General features: G+C 50.4%; 1 protein-coding gene across 1 annotated transcript; it reads left to right on the top strand.

Annotated features, from left to right (window-relative positions):
* Positions 1-15,523: 15,523 nt before the first annotated feature.
* MC3R (melanocortin 3 receptor) lies at positions 15,524-18,355 on the top strand. Its single transcript, XM_045444168.1, has one exon. The coding sequence runs from the start codon at positions 15,876-15,878 to the stop codon at positions 16,845-16,847; it is 972 nt and encodes a 323-aa protein (XP_045300124.1). The 5' UTR covers positions 15,524-15,875; the 3' UTR covers positions 16,848-18,355.
* The last annotated feature ends 327 nt before the right edge of the window (positions 18,356-18,682 follow it).

Genomic DNA, 18,682 nt, shown 5'->3' with positions numbered 1-18,682 from the left:
ACCATCCTGCTTCCTCTTCTCTGATTCCTAAGTCATCAAGAACCCTCCGGGTAACAGTCTACATTCCCAGGAATTTCAGAAAGACGGGACCCTCTATACACAACACTCAAATACCTTGGTCTCTGAAGAGGGGTGTCATCATTATAAATGAATACATTAATCTTGAGTTAGCATGAGTCAGTTGCCAAAGAACTGAGCATCTATGGGTAGGCTAAGAATGTCCCCTAGAGGGTCTGAGACTCTGATGAACAGACATGTGACCAACAGGATAGTGGCCTCCAGAGACGCCCACTCCTAATCCCTAGACTCTGTTACCTTACACGGCCAAAGGAACTTTGCAGATATGATTAAGGTTATGGGTCTTAAGACAGACTATCTTGATGGGCCCAATGTCATCAGAAGGTCCTTATGTGAGGGAGGCAGGAGGACCAGAGTTAGAAAAGTAGATGCGATACAAGCAGGTCGGAGAGAGATTTGGATTCTAACTGCTGGCTTTGAGACTGGAGGAAGGGCCCATGAGTCAGGAGAGCAGTTGGGCCTCTAGAAGCCAAAATATCCAGGGAAACAGATTCTGTCCTACAGACTCCAGGAAGAACGAAGCCCTGCCAACCCAGTTTGGGTTTCTGACCTCCAGAACTGTGAGAGAATAAATTCCTGTGGTTTTAAGCTACGACATTTAGGAAACGAATACAGACCATGGCACAGGGATGCCAAAAGCACGACGCGCGTGGTCCTATGCCCTAGTTCTATATCAGTGCAGGCATTGCTAATCGATCCCAGCAGTCTTCTTCCAAGTTGACGAAGCCTTGGGATTTCTCACCACCCAGATCTCCAGATGGCCAGCACTTACTGACCCAAATTGGAATGTAAGGATGGGCCAGATCCTTGAACATAAATAACAAAACCCACCCTGTCCAATTTAAATACAAAGGAATTTACTAAGGATGTTAAAGTGAGGCATAGACTCCCCAGGAAGGGCAGGACATTAGGCCCAAATTACCCTTTTAGGCAGCAGCGCCAGTGTGGAGCCTTTGGCCACCATCACTGGTCACACATGAAAAGCACTGATATGAACACAACAGCTGGGAACATCCGCTGTTTGGGCGTGGACTGCTCCCCACCATCATCAGAGTGCATTCCACACTGGGCCTGTTCCTCAGAGCACTGTTCTCCAGAGTCTAAAAATGGCTAGATTTCTCTCCGTGCCGTTCCAGGTCGTCTGTGAATCAGCAGCATCGTTATTCCCCGGACCTACTGAACCAGATTCTGCATTTTGACAAGATTTCCTGGGTGATCCAGATGCCCATCTACAGAGGGAAAGCCCTGCTCTGCACCAGCCCACCCTGGTGTGAAACAACTCAATGGTGCAAACCCTACAGCCATAACTTCACCTAGGGAATGGCCCCAGAAACACAACATTCAAAACAGAAGACCCAAGCAAAGGGGAAAAAAAGGGGGAGCTGAGGAAAGTTAAAAGCACTCCATTTTGTGATTAATGAAGGAAACACAACTCTAATGTGCTAAGATTTTTTTTTTTTTTAACCAGGAAATATACAGAGAGTATGTCTGGACACCGCAGAGGGTTTTTTTTACGCATCAGATCTGATCCTTCAGCCAGACTTGGTGGCATCGAGCCGAACTTAGAACAACATGGATCGTTTTGTGTTCTGCACACAAGAAACCCCTGCCTCCTGTCATTAATTTGCTACAATTTGTGAATCAGCCATAAGAAAATAGACTTGGAGAAGCAAATTGGATTTTACTCTAAGTTTTCAAAACAAGATCCAGCAGAGTACAAAGAAAAGATGTTCTTTTAAAAAAGACATAAAAAGTACCCTGACCTGTTCCTTGCATTGAAGTGCTCAGAAAACAACTCACTCTCCATTCAGAGTCTCCTTGAAATTCAAGAGATTAAGAAGAAGAAATCTGTGGTCTTGTGGTTTTGAACGTTCTTATAATTTTCACGCAGAATTTTAAACAGGAAAATTTATAGTTGTTTTTTTGTTTGTTTGTTTCTGAATCTGAAAAATGACCAAGTGAGAAAATGGAAGGTTTTGTGATCCAGAAGTTACACATGGCCCTAGAGGGGCATATTTTTTTATTGTCACACAGAGACAGAAAGTAGATTAGTCATTGCCAGGGGCTGAGGCTTCCATTTTGGGTGATGAAAATGTTCTAGAATTAGTAGTGGTGATGGCTGCACAACCTTATGAATGTACTAAAAATCACTGTATTAGAACTATGAATTTTGTGGTATGTGTAGCTCAACTTAAAAAAAGTAAAGAGAGATTAACAGACATATAAGATATTAGGAACCTAATTATGAGTAAAAATAAATCCTAAAATAAGTTGGGAAATAAAAGCTTTTTCAATGCACAGTATTAAAATATTGGTGGGGGGGGGGGGCACCTGGGTGACTCAGTCAGTTAAGCGTCCAACTTCGGCTCAGGTCATGATCTCACAGTTCATGAGTTTGAGCCCCGTGTCAGGCTCCATGCTGACAGCTCAGAGCCTGGAGCCTGCTTCAGATTCTGGGTCTCCCTCTCTCTCTCTGCCCCTCCCCTGCTTACGCTCTGTCTCTCTCAAAAATTAACATTAAAAAAATTAAAATATTTGGACACGGAGTTGGAAAAACAGAGCTAATTTTGTTCTGCATGCCACTTAATTAATACAGATTAATTGCAAGCCAAATTAATATATTTATATACTTGTATGTAAACATAAAAATGAAAACCTGCAGATAAATGAAAAGGAAAGAGGGAAGGAACGAAGGAAGGAAGAAGCAAAGTACCTGACACACTGGAATATTCCTAGGCAGATGCTGTTAATGTCATGGCAGAGTAGGTGTCTGGGTACTCAGCAGTGTTGAGTCTGGTGGAGAAAGGGCAGGAAACAGTATATAGGAAGGAACAGAAGGAAGGCCATCAGACAGTGATGTAGGAACTGCCCTCCCATCAGTATTACAGCTAATTAATACTCTCGTATCACAACCCACATCCTTTCCGTGAGTAAAAGTTGAGATTTAAGACCCCAAGAGAAATTCACATAAAAATGTTTAGACCCCCTGAAGCCACGTTTGAGTTATCAAAACTCACTTACAGAAGATCCTTTTCAGCAAGCGACCAAGGCTAGCATCCCAGTGATGCCAGGTGGGTGTCACGTGCCCCTGATCTGATGTGATATTCTCACCTCTGTGGCATTCTTTCCAGAAACCCACGACCCCAGCCTGACCATTAAAAAAAAGAAAAAAAAAAATCAAACAAACCCAAATTAAGAGACCTGCCACAGACAATCTGACCGGTGCTTCTCAAAACCATCACGAAAGTCATGAAAAGCCAGGGAAGACCGAAACTGTCACAGACCCGAAGAGACCAAGCAGACGTGGTCACTCAATGCAATGTGGTTTCTTACATGGGACCCTGGACCAGGAAGAGGACATTAATGGGAAACCAGCGAAATCAAAACAAAATGTGGAGTGCAATGAGTCGCAGTGGACCGGGGCTGGTTTCCCAGCCTTTAACAAAGGTACCGTGATGATGCAAGATGTTCACGATGGGGGAAGGGGGACCAGGGACATGTGGGGGACTCTCTGCACTGTCTCTGCAATTTTGCTGTAAGTCTAAAACTATCCCAAAATAAAATACATAAAGTATGATTTTTAAAACTCAGCTACACAGTGAAGTGGCTGGCCACGATGGGAGCGTTACGAATAGATATCAGAAACTCCTGATTCGATGTACATCATCATAAAATGTGCCCCACTCATAGATGAGCTGTTTTCTCGTTCCTTCCCCGGGGCTGTCCCTGCCGGCAACTCACACTCGGGCGGTGAGTAATCTCCCTCTGACTGTTCTAACCACACACCGTAACAACATGAGCTTCCAGCCAAGGACAGAGCTAACCCAGACCTTTGTCACAGGAGCTGCTGCAGTCAGCACCCTCGTGTAAGCAGACATTGTGTCACTCCGTGAGGGAGGTCAGGGACAAATCCCCTCCGGCTCTCCCACAACGTTGGCAGTGCTGTAAAACTCAATTCCTGGGTACACACGGTAAGCACACTCCCTGCTGATACTGGCCTGCCCACATCTCTATGTTGGCACATATTCACCCGTTCTTTTGGGGTGAACAAGGTGCTGCACCAGCCGGGTCCCCCTTTAAGCCCCTTCAAGTTGTCAGCTAGGAGCCTCTAGCTGTCTAGTTCCCTCAGGATCTGCCTCAGCTGCAGAATGCCATCGTGCCCAAGCTCAAAGCAGAGCACCAGCCCAGCCCACAGCCAATGGCTGACATGGTCGGTATAAAGGCCCAACCATTCAGCCCAACAGGGAGGACTCTGACGGACCATGTATCTCCAGAGCTCCCCAGGATGGGCTGAGGCCAGCCTGCATCGCCATTCAGCTTCTCCCTCGGCCCAATCCTGCTCTCCCCCTTTCCCTTCCCACTACACTCTCCTCGGGGGAACCACCCTCCGCTCTCTGGTGCATGCGATTCAGGGGCAGCTAACTTCCCCGCAGCCCCAGAACGGAGCCCAGGACTCAGCCCTGGCCAATCCAGACACTGCATTCCCCTGCCCCGAACAAACGGCTGAGGGACGAGCTCCTGGTCCAAACAGATTCAAGAAGATGAGGTCTGCGCGTCTTGCACTGATTGAGCGAGGCCCTCACGCCTTTCTCTTGGACTTGAGTTCACAGCGGGCAGGCCTATAGCTGCCAGCAGCCACCTTTACCCCAACATGGAACCTAAGATTGAGGCCAACATGAAAGAGGACAGGGCCAAGCTATGAAGTAACTCCACGCAATGGACTAAATCGTGCTTCCCCCAAAATCCTCTGTTGAAGCCCCAACCCCAGTGAGATGGGATCTGAAGGTGGGGCCTTTGGGAAATAATGAGGTTGAGATAAGGTCTTGAGGGTGTCCCCCACCCCCGATGGGACAGGTGTCCTTGTAAGAAGAGATGCCAGAGAGCTTTTCTGCTCACTGTCTCTCCATCACGTGAGGACGCAGCAAGAGCGCACACCTGCAAGCCAGGAAGGGAGCTCTCACCAGAAAAGAAACTCCGCCAGACCTTGATCTTAAACTTTCCAGCCACCGGAACTGTGACAAAATAAATTCCCATCATGTAAGCCATCCAAGCTCTGGTATTCTGTTACAGCAGCCCGCACTAATGTGCCCTGGGTCCTTGTTAAATTCACTGAGCCTTAAATCCAGCCATGCCTGAATCCATAAACCCCCTGAAATTTCCATTGATATGAGACAGAAAGTAAATCCCTCTTTTTGTACCGAAACCATTTTGGATTCGTTGCCAGAAGTTCTTCCCCACCCCAGGACCTTATAAGCTCCTCGGGAGGACAGCTCTGTGCAACTGGTGATAGAAGGAGCCACATGGCCTTTCTTTCTTTTGGCAAGATTGGAAGATGGTTCGTCCCCTTCATAAAGGACCCCCAGAGCGAACAAGGCGTTACTTGGCGATACTTTCTAGTTTATCATGTAAATCCTCCTCCGCAAGTACAGCCAAGTGCAATTTTAGTGTTTGGCCATCTTAGGCCAGCCACGTGTAGGCTCTACCAGCACTGGCCACGTAAGGTGTGTGCGATCCCATGTGCCTTAGAGTTTAAGTATTGCCTCCAACAAGCCACGCCAGGCTGAGGAATCCCGGCGCTCCCCTAATGCTTTCTTTGTATCTCTATCACCACACTTTCACATCATCTCAGTCTTTCCGGCCAGACTCTGAATTCCACCAATGCCACTCTGTGAGTCTACGAAAGAACAACTTCATCTGTAGCCTTCGCTCTGGTGGGGAAAATAAAATTACGTTACGATACAAGAGTCAGCTGCGTGTTAGGTAGCGACTTGTCTGAAGCGTCGCAACTTTTGGGGACTTGAAAGTTCATTCCTCTTTCACGGGACGGAAAGTTCCTGAAGGAAGTGATCCAAGGCAGATGAGGAAGCCTGGCCGACTTTAATATAGGATTTCCGCTCCTGGGTCAGGAGCAGTCTCTTGTATCTCCAACCCATCCTCATCACGGCCAGGAGGAAGCTTGGGAGAACGTCTCATCCCTTCGGAGAGCACAATGCGGAAGCTGTGCTCTCACTTCGGCTCACGTCCACGGTCTGGTGGCCGTGCAGCCTCAAGGCAGGCTGGGAAGCGCAGGCCCTGACTGGCCAGCCGTGCACCTGATTCAAACTACTCTTGGGATCTCTGTGGTTAAATGAAGAGACGATCCATAACAGTGTTGGACAATGGCTGGTCATAGTGGGTGAGGATTTAGGCCAAGCGTGCACTTCTCACACTGCTTTTAAATAACTTGAGGACAGAGGCACCTGGGTGGCTCAGTCAGTTGACTGTCTGACTTCAGCTCAGGGCACGATCTTGCGGTTCGTGAGTTTGAGCCCCGCGTCGGGCTCTGTGCTGTCAGCTCGGCGCCTGGAGCCCGCTTCGGATTCTCTGTCTCCCTGTCTCTCTGCCCTCCCCTGCTCACGCTCTGTCTCTCTCCCTCTCGAAAATAAGTAAACATTTAAAAAATAATAAAATAAAACAAACAATTCGAGGACAGTCTTGTAAACGTCTTCCGTCACCAAGCCCCTTCCCTGTGGAATAACTCTGAGCTTAGTTTGTAGGCCCTCATTGCTATGACCACCCCAAGCCATGCTCTCTGTAGGCCTGGGGTCCTGTCTGGCCCCTCGCAATGCCTCCCAGGAACTGGAGTTCTCCCCAAAATTCCAGTCCCACGGCTGGGCTCCAAGTAGCTATTTTCAATACGTAGAGAAGCATTGTAACATTGGGGTTGAGCTCTTTAGCTCCGCAGCCAGACAGGAGCTTATCATTCTCTATCTGTGTGCCGTTCCCAAATCGCAGGACGTCTCTGTGCCTCGGTGTCCCCGTCCACAGAGCAGCAACTTCCACTCTCACCCACAAAGAGGGTGCCACGGGGTCTCACACACAACAAGCCCTCCATCAGATGTGAACTGTTGTTTTTACATCCAGTCCGTCCGCGCTCAGGCAAGAAGTACTGGCCTGGACCTCCCTGCATTCTTGCTTCCCCATCACCAAGCAGGACTGTGGGACCCTCGGTGCCCACCCGTGGAGACCACTGCCCATCTTCTTCCTGAAATGTGCTCCGTGGCCTCAAGCTTCACCCGAATATTGGGTCCACCTGCCACGTGCTTCATCCCCGCCTGGCCCACCGCACCCTGACACCGGCCTAGTCTCGGGTCTGGTGGGTGTTGGTAAAATGAGAAGGACCCGGGACCTCGGCAAAAGCGTAACATTATTTTTATTTCCCTCTATGCGCAGTGTGCCTAGATGGGAATTCAGGCCCATGAATTCAGCCCCCTCTGGAGAATGTCAATCACAAAGAGAGCACGCGTTAACGACAGAGAGAGAGCCGTCTTTAGAGCCAACGATAATGAAAGCGCTAAGAACGAAACCAGTGAGAAGCTGCCAGCACCACAGATACTTTGCACTCGCTGAACAAGAGGCTATTTATTGCACTTTCATCATCGACAAAGGGAAACAGAGGGACAAGAGCTTCAGCTGCTCTCCCAACGCAATGCTTACGACCAGTCTGAGTTACAACCATCTCTCCCCTGTTTCTTTTCTGTCTCTTAGCGCTCACGCCCCTCCCACCCTCCACCTGAATTTATAAATTCCAGCAAACCGAGATCCGGCGGAAAAGAAGTCATCTTGATTCCACGGGCGTAAGAAGGGCTCTCTTCTCCCCGTGGAGCACTGACTGCACGCTCAAGATGCTGATTAAAGACCTCACTTCCACGTTCAGAAGGTCGTCGTTACTATCAGGACATTCGTTTTTTAATCAACTGCAAATGCCAGATGGGCAACTCAAACCCTCTGGATCGAGACACAAAAATCGGGGTGATGTGACTGACGCATGACTGAAAAGTTAAGCAATGTTAAGCTCCAGACACGGCTGGATCAAACACTCAAAGGACGCCTGAATCTTCTTTTCTTTCCTCTGCATTGGCTTCATCCTCATGCAGGCCCTTCTTCTCCCATCTCGTACTCCACAGTCACCACCTGCACAGGGCCTTCATCACCCAAGGGTGGCTCCTGAATGGGCACCTGACCCATCGCTATGGCTAAAAGGGTAGAACCTGCGGCTACCGAGCGCTTGCAACACGGCAAGGACAGCTGAAGACGAGGATTTTCAACTTGGCTTTACATTAAGTCACTTAAATTTCAGCGGCCACCATATTGCTCAGAGACTCTTTATGAGGTCTTTATGGGGCACGTGTCCGAGGTTTTCCCAGACCCACTCCAACCACAGGGAATGAGAAAAGGAAGAAGACAGAGGCATAAATCCCAGGAGGAGGAGAAAGGGCTGCCGGGGAGGCAAAGACAACGGAGGCTGTCTGGTGTGCACAGCTGGCTGGAGAGTGAGGCCATTCACGGGAAAAGAAACACTGAAGGGTGGCCAGACCCGAGGCAGCAGAACTCAAAGTCAGTACTGGATGTGCGAGCGTGAGTCACCCGTGAGGAGAGGTCAGAGAAAGGGTCTGAAGCTCCAAGAAGGCTGAGCTACAGTTATACATTTGGGGGCCAGGGCAGAGAGCAGGACATTGGACGGGGGAGCAGGATGAGACTCCATAGGGAGAAAACCTGAGTGAGAAGAGAAGGCAGGCTTGGGGTCAGCAGAGGGGAGCTTCAATGCTCAGGGGGGTAGGGGAGGAGGGGTTTGAGAAGCGGGTGGAGAAACAGCAGCCACAGGAACAGGAGGGAAACCGGGAGGACGCAGTGCAATGGAAGCCAAGGGAAGAGAAGGGATCTAGAAGGAAAGGAAGGTCGCTGGTGCCAAACGTTAAGTCAAGTGGACACGGTTACAGGTGAAGACGCACCCCCTTCCTTAGTGACAAGGAGATCACAGGTGCCCTTTGCAAGGCCCATTTCCGTGGAATGACCAAGGCAGAAGCCAGGGTGTGTGGCTTGAAGGTTGAAGAGTGGTGGGGTGCCTGGGTGGCTCAGTCGGTTGGGCATCCGACTTCGGCTCGACTCATGATCTCTCGGTCTGTGAGTTCGAGCCCCGCGTGGGACTCTGTGCTGACGGCTCAGAGCTGGGAGCCTGCTTCTGATTCTGTGTCTCCCTCTCTCTGCCCCTCCCCTGCTCACGCTCTCTCTCTCTCTCTCTCTCTCTCTCTCTCTCAAAACTGAACAGACATTTTAAAAAAATTAAAAAAAAAAAAAAAAAGAAGAGTAGAGAAAGCAGTCAATGTTCACTTAGAACGGTCAGAATTAATCGGAAAGTCCCCCCAAGACCCCGGCACATTCTGCCCACCCCCCTTCCAGTAATTTCAAGATAGTGTCTTCCTCAAAAAGATAAAGGGATAAAATTATAAAATATGCTTTAAAGTCTCTGCCTGGAACAGAGAAAGAAAATAAAGAAAAATGGAAGCTTTCATTTGGATGGGCGGTGAAAACAACGGACGGGATAAAAACCGTGGGAAAGGCTTCCAAGAAAGGAAATAAAGTTGGAGCTGGTGATCTTAGGAATAAGATGTCAGTCCAGGTTAAGGAAGCAATGGAAGATGCCCATAAAGCTGAAAAGCAGCTCAGGAAGGGTCCTCGAGCTACCCATCTGGAGCACGCGAGCGCCATTAGCTTTGTGCGGTTCTCAGAACCTCCGGGGGGGTGAGGGCAGAGTCTGGAGTCTGGAGACAGGTGCACGTAACGTACCTATCCCAAGCGCCACTGTCTGCTTTCAGAAAGGACATCCTTCTGGTCTCCTCTGGGAAGGGGCACACCAGTAGCCAGTCTTCACGCGACCACACTCCATTTAAGGCACGGGGAACACCTATCACAATCGTATTTTTAACCACCTGGCCAAGTACGCTTAAACCCCGTGAAATTCGCCCATTTTAAGTGTACAAGCGAAGGATTCCTGGTAAATTTACTGAGTTGGACGACCATCACCCTCGTCCAGTTTTCAAACATTTTCATCACCCCAAGTGCGCCCACTGATAGTTCGTCCCCACTGCCATTCCCAGTCCGAGGCAACTACCAATTTACTTCCTGTCGATACAGACTTGCTTTTCGCCTACGCTTCCCGTAAGTGCAAACACACAAAATGTAGTCTTTTATGTCCGACTTCTTCCACTCAGAGAGTCATTCATGCTGTGCATGTGGCAGTATTTTGTTCCCTTTTATTGCTCAATCGCGTTCCACGGCGTGGCTATGCCACAGCTGGTCTATCTGGTCCCCAGCTGAGGGACATCGGGCTGTTTCCACTGTCTGGCTATTAGGAGTCAGGTCGCCACGAACATCCACATCCAAGAATTTGTGTGACTGCTTATTTTCCTTTCTCTTGGGTAGATCTCTCAGAGAGGAATCACTCAGAGTCAGATGATAAGATTATAGTTTTGCTTTCTTTCAAAACCCATCAGCTGTTGTCCAAAGTGCGTCTACTATGGATGCGTGAGGCTGTTGGTTATACCAAGTACTGGTGTATAGGATAAATAAGACAAGCAGCATACGGTCTAACGGGACAGAGATTATCAATCAAATTACAGTCTGATGGAGTCACTTCCTAATAGCACCTACAAAGGAGGGTCCGTCGGGGTATCACACAATTAAGATCGTCCAGAGTGGAAAAAGAGAAAGACACTGGGCTCCTTCCTTTCATTTATTAAGCACCTAACAGGTTTCTGGCAGAAAACAGAGATGACGGAGTATGGTCACGCTGCAGGCGTTTTGTGCAGCTGTGTGGAACAGAACACCTGACGTCGCCAGAGCTGACATAAATAAAACGTTGCTTTTCTATCACATAACTAGAAACCTGGAGGCAAGCAGTTCAGGACTTTGATGGCCTCTGTGTAAAGTCAGCAGGGATTCAGGCCACTTTCCAGGTTTGGGGGCCCCCAAAGGAACTGGCCCTTGTCCTCAGACTTACAAAACAGGAGACGGAGCTCCAGCCTTCACGTCATCATTCCAGGCAGCAAAAAGGGAAAACAGTCAAGGGCAAAAGAGCATGTGCTACGTGGGTCTGCTAGTTGGCTTAGCTGCGTCACCTGCCTGGGCTTCCCCTACAACCACTGGCCAGAATCAGGTCATGTCGCCTGCGGGGGAGGCTGGGAAATGAGTGTGTCAGCCAGGCATGCTGCTGTCCTCAGCAAATAAGGAGCCCATTAGTGAGGAAGAAGGGGAGAATCGGTACCAGGGAGCAGCCCATGGCCCTGCCTTCTGTCCTTCCTGGAGGAAGTCACCAAGAGGAGAGAAGAGCCCGGACACGTGGCACACAGCAGGCGTGCGGTACACCTTAGCGGGGGGTCCTCTCCCTTCCTCCTCGGGGCTGAACCCGTGACAGACTTGGGAGCAGGCCACTCATTTGGGGGAGGAGCCCAGGAAACGGGCGGGCATGAGGGAGAAGGGAGAAGAGATGAATGAAGCCGTCGGGCGCAGGGCCACAGGGAGGCGTGGGCAGCACGTGGGGCACCCCTGCATGTCTTCCCAAAGGGCAGGAGGCCGGAGAATTCCCTCCGCGGCTCCAGCTCTTATTCGGGGAGCATCACCCCAGACGGTGTCCCCCCACCCCCCCTCACTTCCAAACCGAACTCGATCAGTCTGGGAGGGTCACCACCGCTCCCCCCACATCAGGGGAGATCCCGAGACACCATGGGGGGTGGGGGAAGCCCCGGACGTGGGACCCGGCAGAGCGACTGGACACCGAGCTCCCGAGGACCCCCCCCCGGCAAGAGGCGGCCGAAAGCAGGGGCAGGCTGGGGGATGGAAACGCAGGCGTGAGAGCCGTCTCCTCCCCAGAAATAATTAGCGTTAATGATAAAATCTCATCATCCTTTCCCAACGTGACCTCTGGCCAACGCTGTCCCCGTCTAGTGGCATGGGACATGAGACGTGACTTCCAGTTACAGAACATTCCGCGTGCCGTGACAGCGAGGAGGAAAAGCTGAATTCTGTCAGTGTGGGGGCTGGGGAGGTAGCGGCTAAAGGGGGAATAAAATGAATAAAGTACCTAAGATTTAAGGAAAGCTGTTAAAAAAAAAAAAAAAAAAAAAAAGGCAGTTCTCATCGGAGCCGGGTCTTAAAGGGTAAGATGCATGTACAAGGAAGTCGTGGGAAGAGCCCTTTGGGCAGAGAGGAAAGGTAGGAGGATGAGGACAAGCCTCTCCGTGTTACAGTTTATTAGGACATCCAAAACAGGGCCCCCCACCTCTTCCAACAATGGACGGAAACACTGCGGGAGCCTATCGTGTCTTGCGATTGTTATTAATAGAGCCAACTCATTTATAGATAAGATTCGATTAAAAAGTAAGGGGGCATCTGTGCAGCTCCCCCAGGAAAGCAGGGGGTAGGGGTAGGGGTTGTGTTTAGGGAACACAAAATCAACACTCATTAGCAGAGAGGGTGCCTCTGGGGACGCAGGTTTGAAGCACCAGGCTCCGTCCGCTCAGTCATGCTCAGTGAGCGAAGGGCCCAGCAGAGGAGGAACGGTCCCCTGCTTGATAATCTGGCTTTGCAGGTAACACGGGTGTCCCTGAAACCACAGACAAGACAGGACAAATACACCCCGGGATGCGTCCTGAGGGGGAGGAGGAGAAGCCCCCAAAAAAGGATAAAGATTGTCTTTTTCCCCAACCTGGAAGATGAGTGGCTTCACATAAGAAATTAAGTTGCTCAGAGCGTCTGGGTGGCTCAGTCGGTTAAGCTCTTCATTTCGGCTCAAGTCATGATCTCACGGTTTGTGAGTTTGAGCCCCATATAGAGCTCCATGCTCACAGCATGGAGCCTGCTTGGGATTCTCTCTCTACCCCTCCCTGCTCGCTCACTCGAGCTCTCTCTCTGTCCCTGCCCCGCGCTCTCTCTCTCTCCCCAAATAAATAAGCTTAAAAAAAATTAAGTTGCTCTATTGAGAATAAATAGAAGTGGTATTCCTTATACCCCGAGGCAGACTGAGGTCCCCACCTAGGCGCATCTTTTATTTTAGTAGAAACTGCCAACAATGAGACTATTCACAAACCTCAGGAGTGCCTCTTGACTGTTCTCCCAATATTCTCTCCTGAATTTGGTATCTTTTTAGTTCTTGTTAATCTAACCAGAAAAATGGTACTGGAGTCTCATTTTTGATTTGCATTTCTCCAACTCCCCAGAAGGACGGACATCTTTTCATATGTTTATTATCCGTTTGTATTTCTTCTTCACTGGTTTTCTGTTCATATCTTCTGCCCAATATTCTAAGAGGTAATTCATTCTTTTCTTATTGATCTGAAAGAATTCTTTTTCTGTAAGAGACAGTAACCATTCGTAGTCTACGGCAAATGTTTTCTTCCTGTCTTTTTGCTTTGCTTCTGGTGCTTTTTTCTCATACTCTAAATTTTGGATTGCCCATCTTGTTAAGAAATCTCTCCACAGTTTTATAAATATTTAACAAGCTCTTCTATTTCCTTATGCATATTTCTTCTATCTTCTATACACCCACACACAGACGATAGTTAGATGATCGCTAAATCCATCTGGAATGCGCGTGCGTGTGCACGTGTGTGGATGTGTGTGTGTGCATGCGCGCGCGCGCGTGTGTGTGTGTGTGTGTAGGATCAAAGGGATTTGTGCTTCTCGAGTTCACAGGATCCTCGTGTGCAGCACCAGACGTGACATGAACCAGGCAGTGAAGTCTACTGCTAAATTCTGCCTTCCACACTTTCCAGCTCGAAAGGCCTCCGCAGCCATGGCCTCCCTGGTTCCCTCCAATCCGCTTCCAATCCGCTCTCCACCCTGCAACCTAGAGTCTTTCTACAGCATGGACCCCCCTTCACCCCCCACTGCCTAAAGCCCCTCCTTCCTTGGCCCCCACCACCTTCAGCAGACGGTCCAAACTCCCACATATGGTGGATACCGTCCCTCTGGATCCAGGCACTTCTCACCCTTTGTTAAAAATAAACACCTCAGGGGCGCCTGGGTGGCGCAGTCGGTTAAGCGTCCGACTTCAGCCAGGTCACAATCTCGCGGTCTGTGAGTTCGAGCCCCGCGTCGGGCTCTGGGCTGATGGCTCGGAGCCTGGAGCCTGTTTCCGATTCTGTGTCTCCCTCTCTCTCTGCCCCTCCCCCGTTCGTACTCTGTCTCTCTCTGTCCCAAAAATAAATAAACGTTGAAAAATAAACACCTCAGGGGTGCCTGGGTGGCTCAACTAGTTAAGCGTCCGACTCCTCGTTTCAACTCAGGTCATGATCTCACAGTTCGTGAGTTCAAGCCCCACATCAGGCTCTGCACTGACAGCACAGAGTCTGCTTGGGATTCTCTCTCTCTCTCTCTCTCTCTCTCTCTCTCCACTCGTTCTCTCTCCAAATAAATAAATATTAAAAATAATAATAATAGAAGAAATAAAGACCTCTGCACCCTCATTTCTCAAATTGTGTCTCCCAACTCCACACTCTGGCCAAACTACTTTCGGTTCCCTGAGAAACACCAAGCTTCCTTGTAAAATAACTAAATCACAGGGATGAAAGACACAGCATAGGGAATATGGTCGGTAATTCTGTAACAACATTGTCTGGTGACAGAGGGTGACTACAGACCCTGAGCCGAGCACTGCTTGTTGGGTCACTATGTTGTACACCTGAAACCAATATAACAATGTGTGCCAACTGTACTTCAACTTAAACACACACACACACACCAACCTCCCTTCTCAGCAGACCTCAATCCTGGCTCTGCCCCAGCTCACCTGTCGAAATCGAACACACGTCTGTGCAGGTCCTCCTACCCCTCCCTGGTGATCCTGATTCAGGAGGTCAGGTGGGTCCTGACGCCCCTAGTTTATGATGATCCCCACAGCCAGGGTGGAGAGCCAGTGCTCTGTGTCTCCAGGTTTGGGGCATGTGACTCCCTCTGCCTAGGACCCTTTTCTACCTCCTTCAACCCCAGCCCCACCGCACCGCGGGATACGGTCTCTTCTTCTGCCAAGTCAAAGCTTAGATGCCCGTTCTTCCAGAACTTTCGCAGACCATCCAGGTCCGGAACCCCACCCCCCACGCGCCCCCCAGCCCCCCCTGCCGCCATCACCATGCATTCATCACAACGAAACACACCGGCCTGATTTCCCTTCTCCCACCTCGGACACCCACCAAGTCCGGGAGAAACCGCGATGGTGAGGAGGTCTCACTCACCACTATGTCCCCTGCACCCAGCAGAGAGGTGACACAGAGTAGGTGCTCCATAAACGACAGCTATTTAAAAAAAAAAAAAAAATGAATGAACAAACTGGATGAATGGATGCCTGCGGCAGTTTCCATGACAAATACGAAGTGCTCAGCCAAGCCAGCCCACAGGTGAGCAGTCTGGCCTGCAGAGGGCACCAGCCTGCTTCTTCATCTCCCTGCCCGAGCGGGTACCTGCTGCCAGTCAAGAGAGGCGTCCGATGCTCAGTGGTCGGTTCACTGCACTGAAGACAAAGTAGGAGCTGTCTGCCTGCAGCCAGCGTATGAAGACCGAGACTTCACCCCTCCCTCCTAGCAACAGGTACCACGTCCCCGGTCCTGCTATGAAGACAGCCGAAACTGTAGCAACCAGAGGCGGGTTTTTCCATTCGCAGGTGGGGAAAAGGTAAGAGGGAGACAGAAGGAAGGAGACCGAGAAGAGTATCCGTAAAACTGCTTGTCCTGGAGAAGCAGAGGAAAAGTTCTCTTGTCTGTCTCCAAGCTGACTTTCTCTCCCTCTGTCCATCCTGTTATTGTGGGAGAGAACCAGGCCTCGGTCTGGACTGGACGGGCATCCACAGCAAGCATCTGGGGGGAGATTTTTCTTTTTTTCTTTTTTTTTTTTTTCCTTCCCAGGAAGCAGCCAGCAGCAGCAGCAGCAGCCGCAGCAGCCTCTGGACGTCGCTGGAGCCCCCGCTCGGGTCAGCCCGTCTGTTAGCAATGAACGCCTCGTGCTGCCTGCCGTCTGTGCACCCAACGCTGCCCAACGGCTCCGAGCACCCTGCCAGCCCTGCCTTCGGCAACCAGAGCGGCAGCGGGTTCTGCGAGCAGGTCTTCATCAAGCCCGAGGTCTTCCTGGCGCTGGGCATCGTCAGCCTGCTGGAAAACGTCCTGGTCATCCTGGCTGTGGTCAAGAACGGCAACCTGCACTCGCCCATGTACTTCTTCCTCTGCAGCCTGGCGGCGGCGGACATGCTGGTGAGCGTGTCCAACGCCCTGGAGACCGTCATGATCGCCGTCGTCAACAGCAACTCCCTGGCCCTCGGGGACCGGCTCATCCAGCACATGGACAACGTCTTCGACTCCCTGATCTGCATCTCGCTGGTAGCTTCCATCTGCAACCTCCTGGCCATCGCCGTGGACCGCTACGTCACCATCTTCTACGCGCTCCGCTACCACAGCATCATGACCGCGCGGAAGGCCCTCGCCTGGATCGCGGCCATCTGGGTGAGCTGCGGGGTCTGTGGCGTGCTGTTCATCATCTACTCCGAGAGCAAGATGGTCATCGTGTGCCTCATCACCATGTTCTTCGCCATGCTGCTCCTCATGGGCGCCCTCTACGTGCACATGTTCCTCTTCGCCCGGCTGCACGTCCAGCGCATCGCGGCACTGCCGCCCGCCGACGGGGCGGCCCCGCCGCAGCACTCGTGCATGAAGGGGGCTGTGACCATCACCATCCTGCTGGGGGTGTTCATCTGCTGCTGGGCCCCCTTCTTCCTCCACCTCGTCCTCATCATCACCTGCCCCACCAACCCCTACTGCGTCTGTTACACCGCCCACTTCAACACCTACCTGGTCCTCATCATGTGCAACTCCATCATCGACCCGCTCATCTACGCCTTCCGGAGCCTGGAGCTGCGTACCACCTTTAAGGAGATTCTCTGCAGCTGCAACGGCATGAACCTGGGCTAGGGCGCCGGGGCCCTGGACGCACACGTGGGTTCGGTCACTGTTGGCCCTCCGCCCGGCCAAGGTGTTTAGAAGGAAAAAAAAAAAAAAAAAGAAGAAGAAGAAGAAATACTCGGAAGACGCAAAATCTGCCAACAGCCACGATCGCCCATGCCGCTTTGCTTTTACCCCTGCAAAGCCTTTTGCAGACAGACGTGGTATGTGACAGGCTTTCCGAAAGGATTCCAAAGTGGGTAAGTCACTGATTTCCCAAAGAGGCCCCGGCAGAACGCAGGGAGGGTGCTGCCCGCATTCATTTCCATGCACCTGGGGTCCGGAATGCCCACCTCCCTCACCAGCTTCCTCCCCATGTCTCCCTGCCACCAGCCAGACCGGACAGAAGGACTCTCGTTGACTCTAAGAGGGGTTCCGATGTCTCCCAAGCAAACCTGTCTCAGTTCTGGCTGTCAGCTGCTCAGATGGCCTCGCCTGTATTTCATAAGAGACTGAGCATTTGTTCTATTACTGTTTCCAGTAAAAACAGTTTCCTAAAAACACTGAGCTCTGTGTCAAAGAAGTGATGCTATGTATGCCCCTCTTCCTGACCCCAGACCAGCCTCCCCAAGAAACCTAGCAAAGGGATGTAACCCACTTCTATTTTGGCTGCTGCTTTGTTGGGGGGGTTCTTATGCACTGAGTCGAAGGCAGCCTTCACAATCCTAAGGAAAGACAGATACAGTGCTTTTGCAAAACCAACACATACCTGTGTACAAAGTATTTTGATACCTTGCTATTAAGGTATAATTTTCCCTATTTAAAAAAAAATCTTCATTTCCTATTACTCCTTTTCCATCATTAAAGCAAGAGAGGGAATCACGGATTGGGGGCGTGGGCATGCATCTCAAGAAATTGCTTCACGGTAGCTTCGGAGAGTCTCAGAAACCGTGGAAATGCACGGGGCTTTCTTGGAATCTCTGCTTTGGCTCGTAGCAGCTGTGTCTCTATCACACGGCTTCCTGCATGCTACCCTATGAAAGGGAAACTTCTTGGTTCGCTGCTCCTTTTGTCCAACACGCTGTGAGAGCGGGGGCGACCCCGATGTCCGTGCCTGTACCTTACCAGCGCAGCAATTCAATCTTGTGAGCACTGGGCGAGCTGTGCTGACTGGCACTGTCTCTACGTGCCATACATCACTGCGTGCTGGCCACACCTGTCAGACCCTTTCCCGCCCTAGACGGCTTCAGGCTGCACTTGTGGCTGTCCTCACACTGCCCCCACCAATGGATTCCTATAATATGCTGTGTCTTTGGTGCACAATCGTGGATTTTTCTCGTGCTAGAGTATACTGTGGGTTTTTGTTTTTTGTTTTTGTGTTTTGTACTTGAAGACATCCTGCTAATATAAGCAACATCGGGGGGCTCTCGCTTTGACTGTGACGTTTGGAAACAATAAAAGGCTTCTGTGGCTGCTAAACGTGTGACACATTAAAATACACCACCGGGAAGTGCCCTGGTGACTTCCACACCTGGCCATCGTCAAACCTTACACTGCAATTCTGAGTATTTTGTAAATGGTATAAACACTGCCATTGACCACAGTGATCACCTGGGATCTTGTTCCCTTGCAGGGCAATGCCTTTTAGCCAAACCACAAAATTCTCCCATTTAGCTTCCAAAAATACCAGGCTGTCGTTCCTGGGCCACTGCCACTCTCCATTATTTTCATCGAGACACCAAATAATAGGTCTTGTCCACTGCCACTCTCGGCCAGCAAATATGGAAAATGAGAGATCAGGTTCTTTGAAAATTGTGTTAACAGCTATAAAAATTATGATGCCCTTTTTCTGTGTAAACAAGATA

The sequence above is a fragment of the Leopardus geoffroyi genome, chromosome A3, assembly GCF_018350155.1.
Source record: "Leopardus geoffroyi isolate Oge1 chromosome A3, O.geoffroyi_Oge1_pat1.0, whole genome shotgun sequence".
In the NCBI taxonomy this organism is placed as follows: Eukaryota; Metazoa; Chordata; class Mammalia; order Carnivora; family Felidae; genus Leopardus; species Leopardus geoffroyi.
Note: the sequence above shows the minus strand (reverse complement) of the source record. Positions and strands in the feature narration are given on the sequence as shown.

Coding starts and splice junctions, on each gene's coding strand:
- MC3R (XM_045444168.1), top strand. CDS start 15,876: ATGAACGCCTCGTGCTGCCTGCCGTCTGTGCACCCAACGCTGCCCAAC.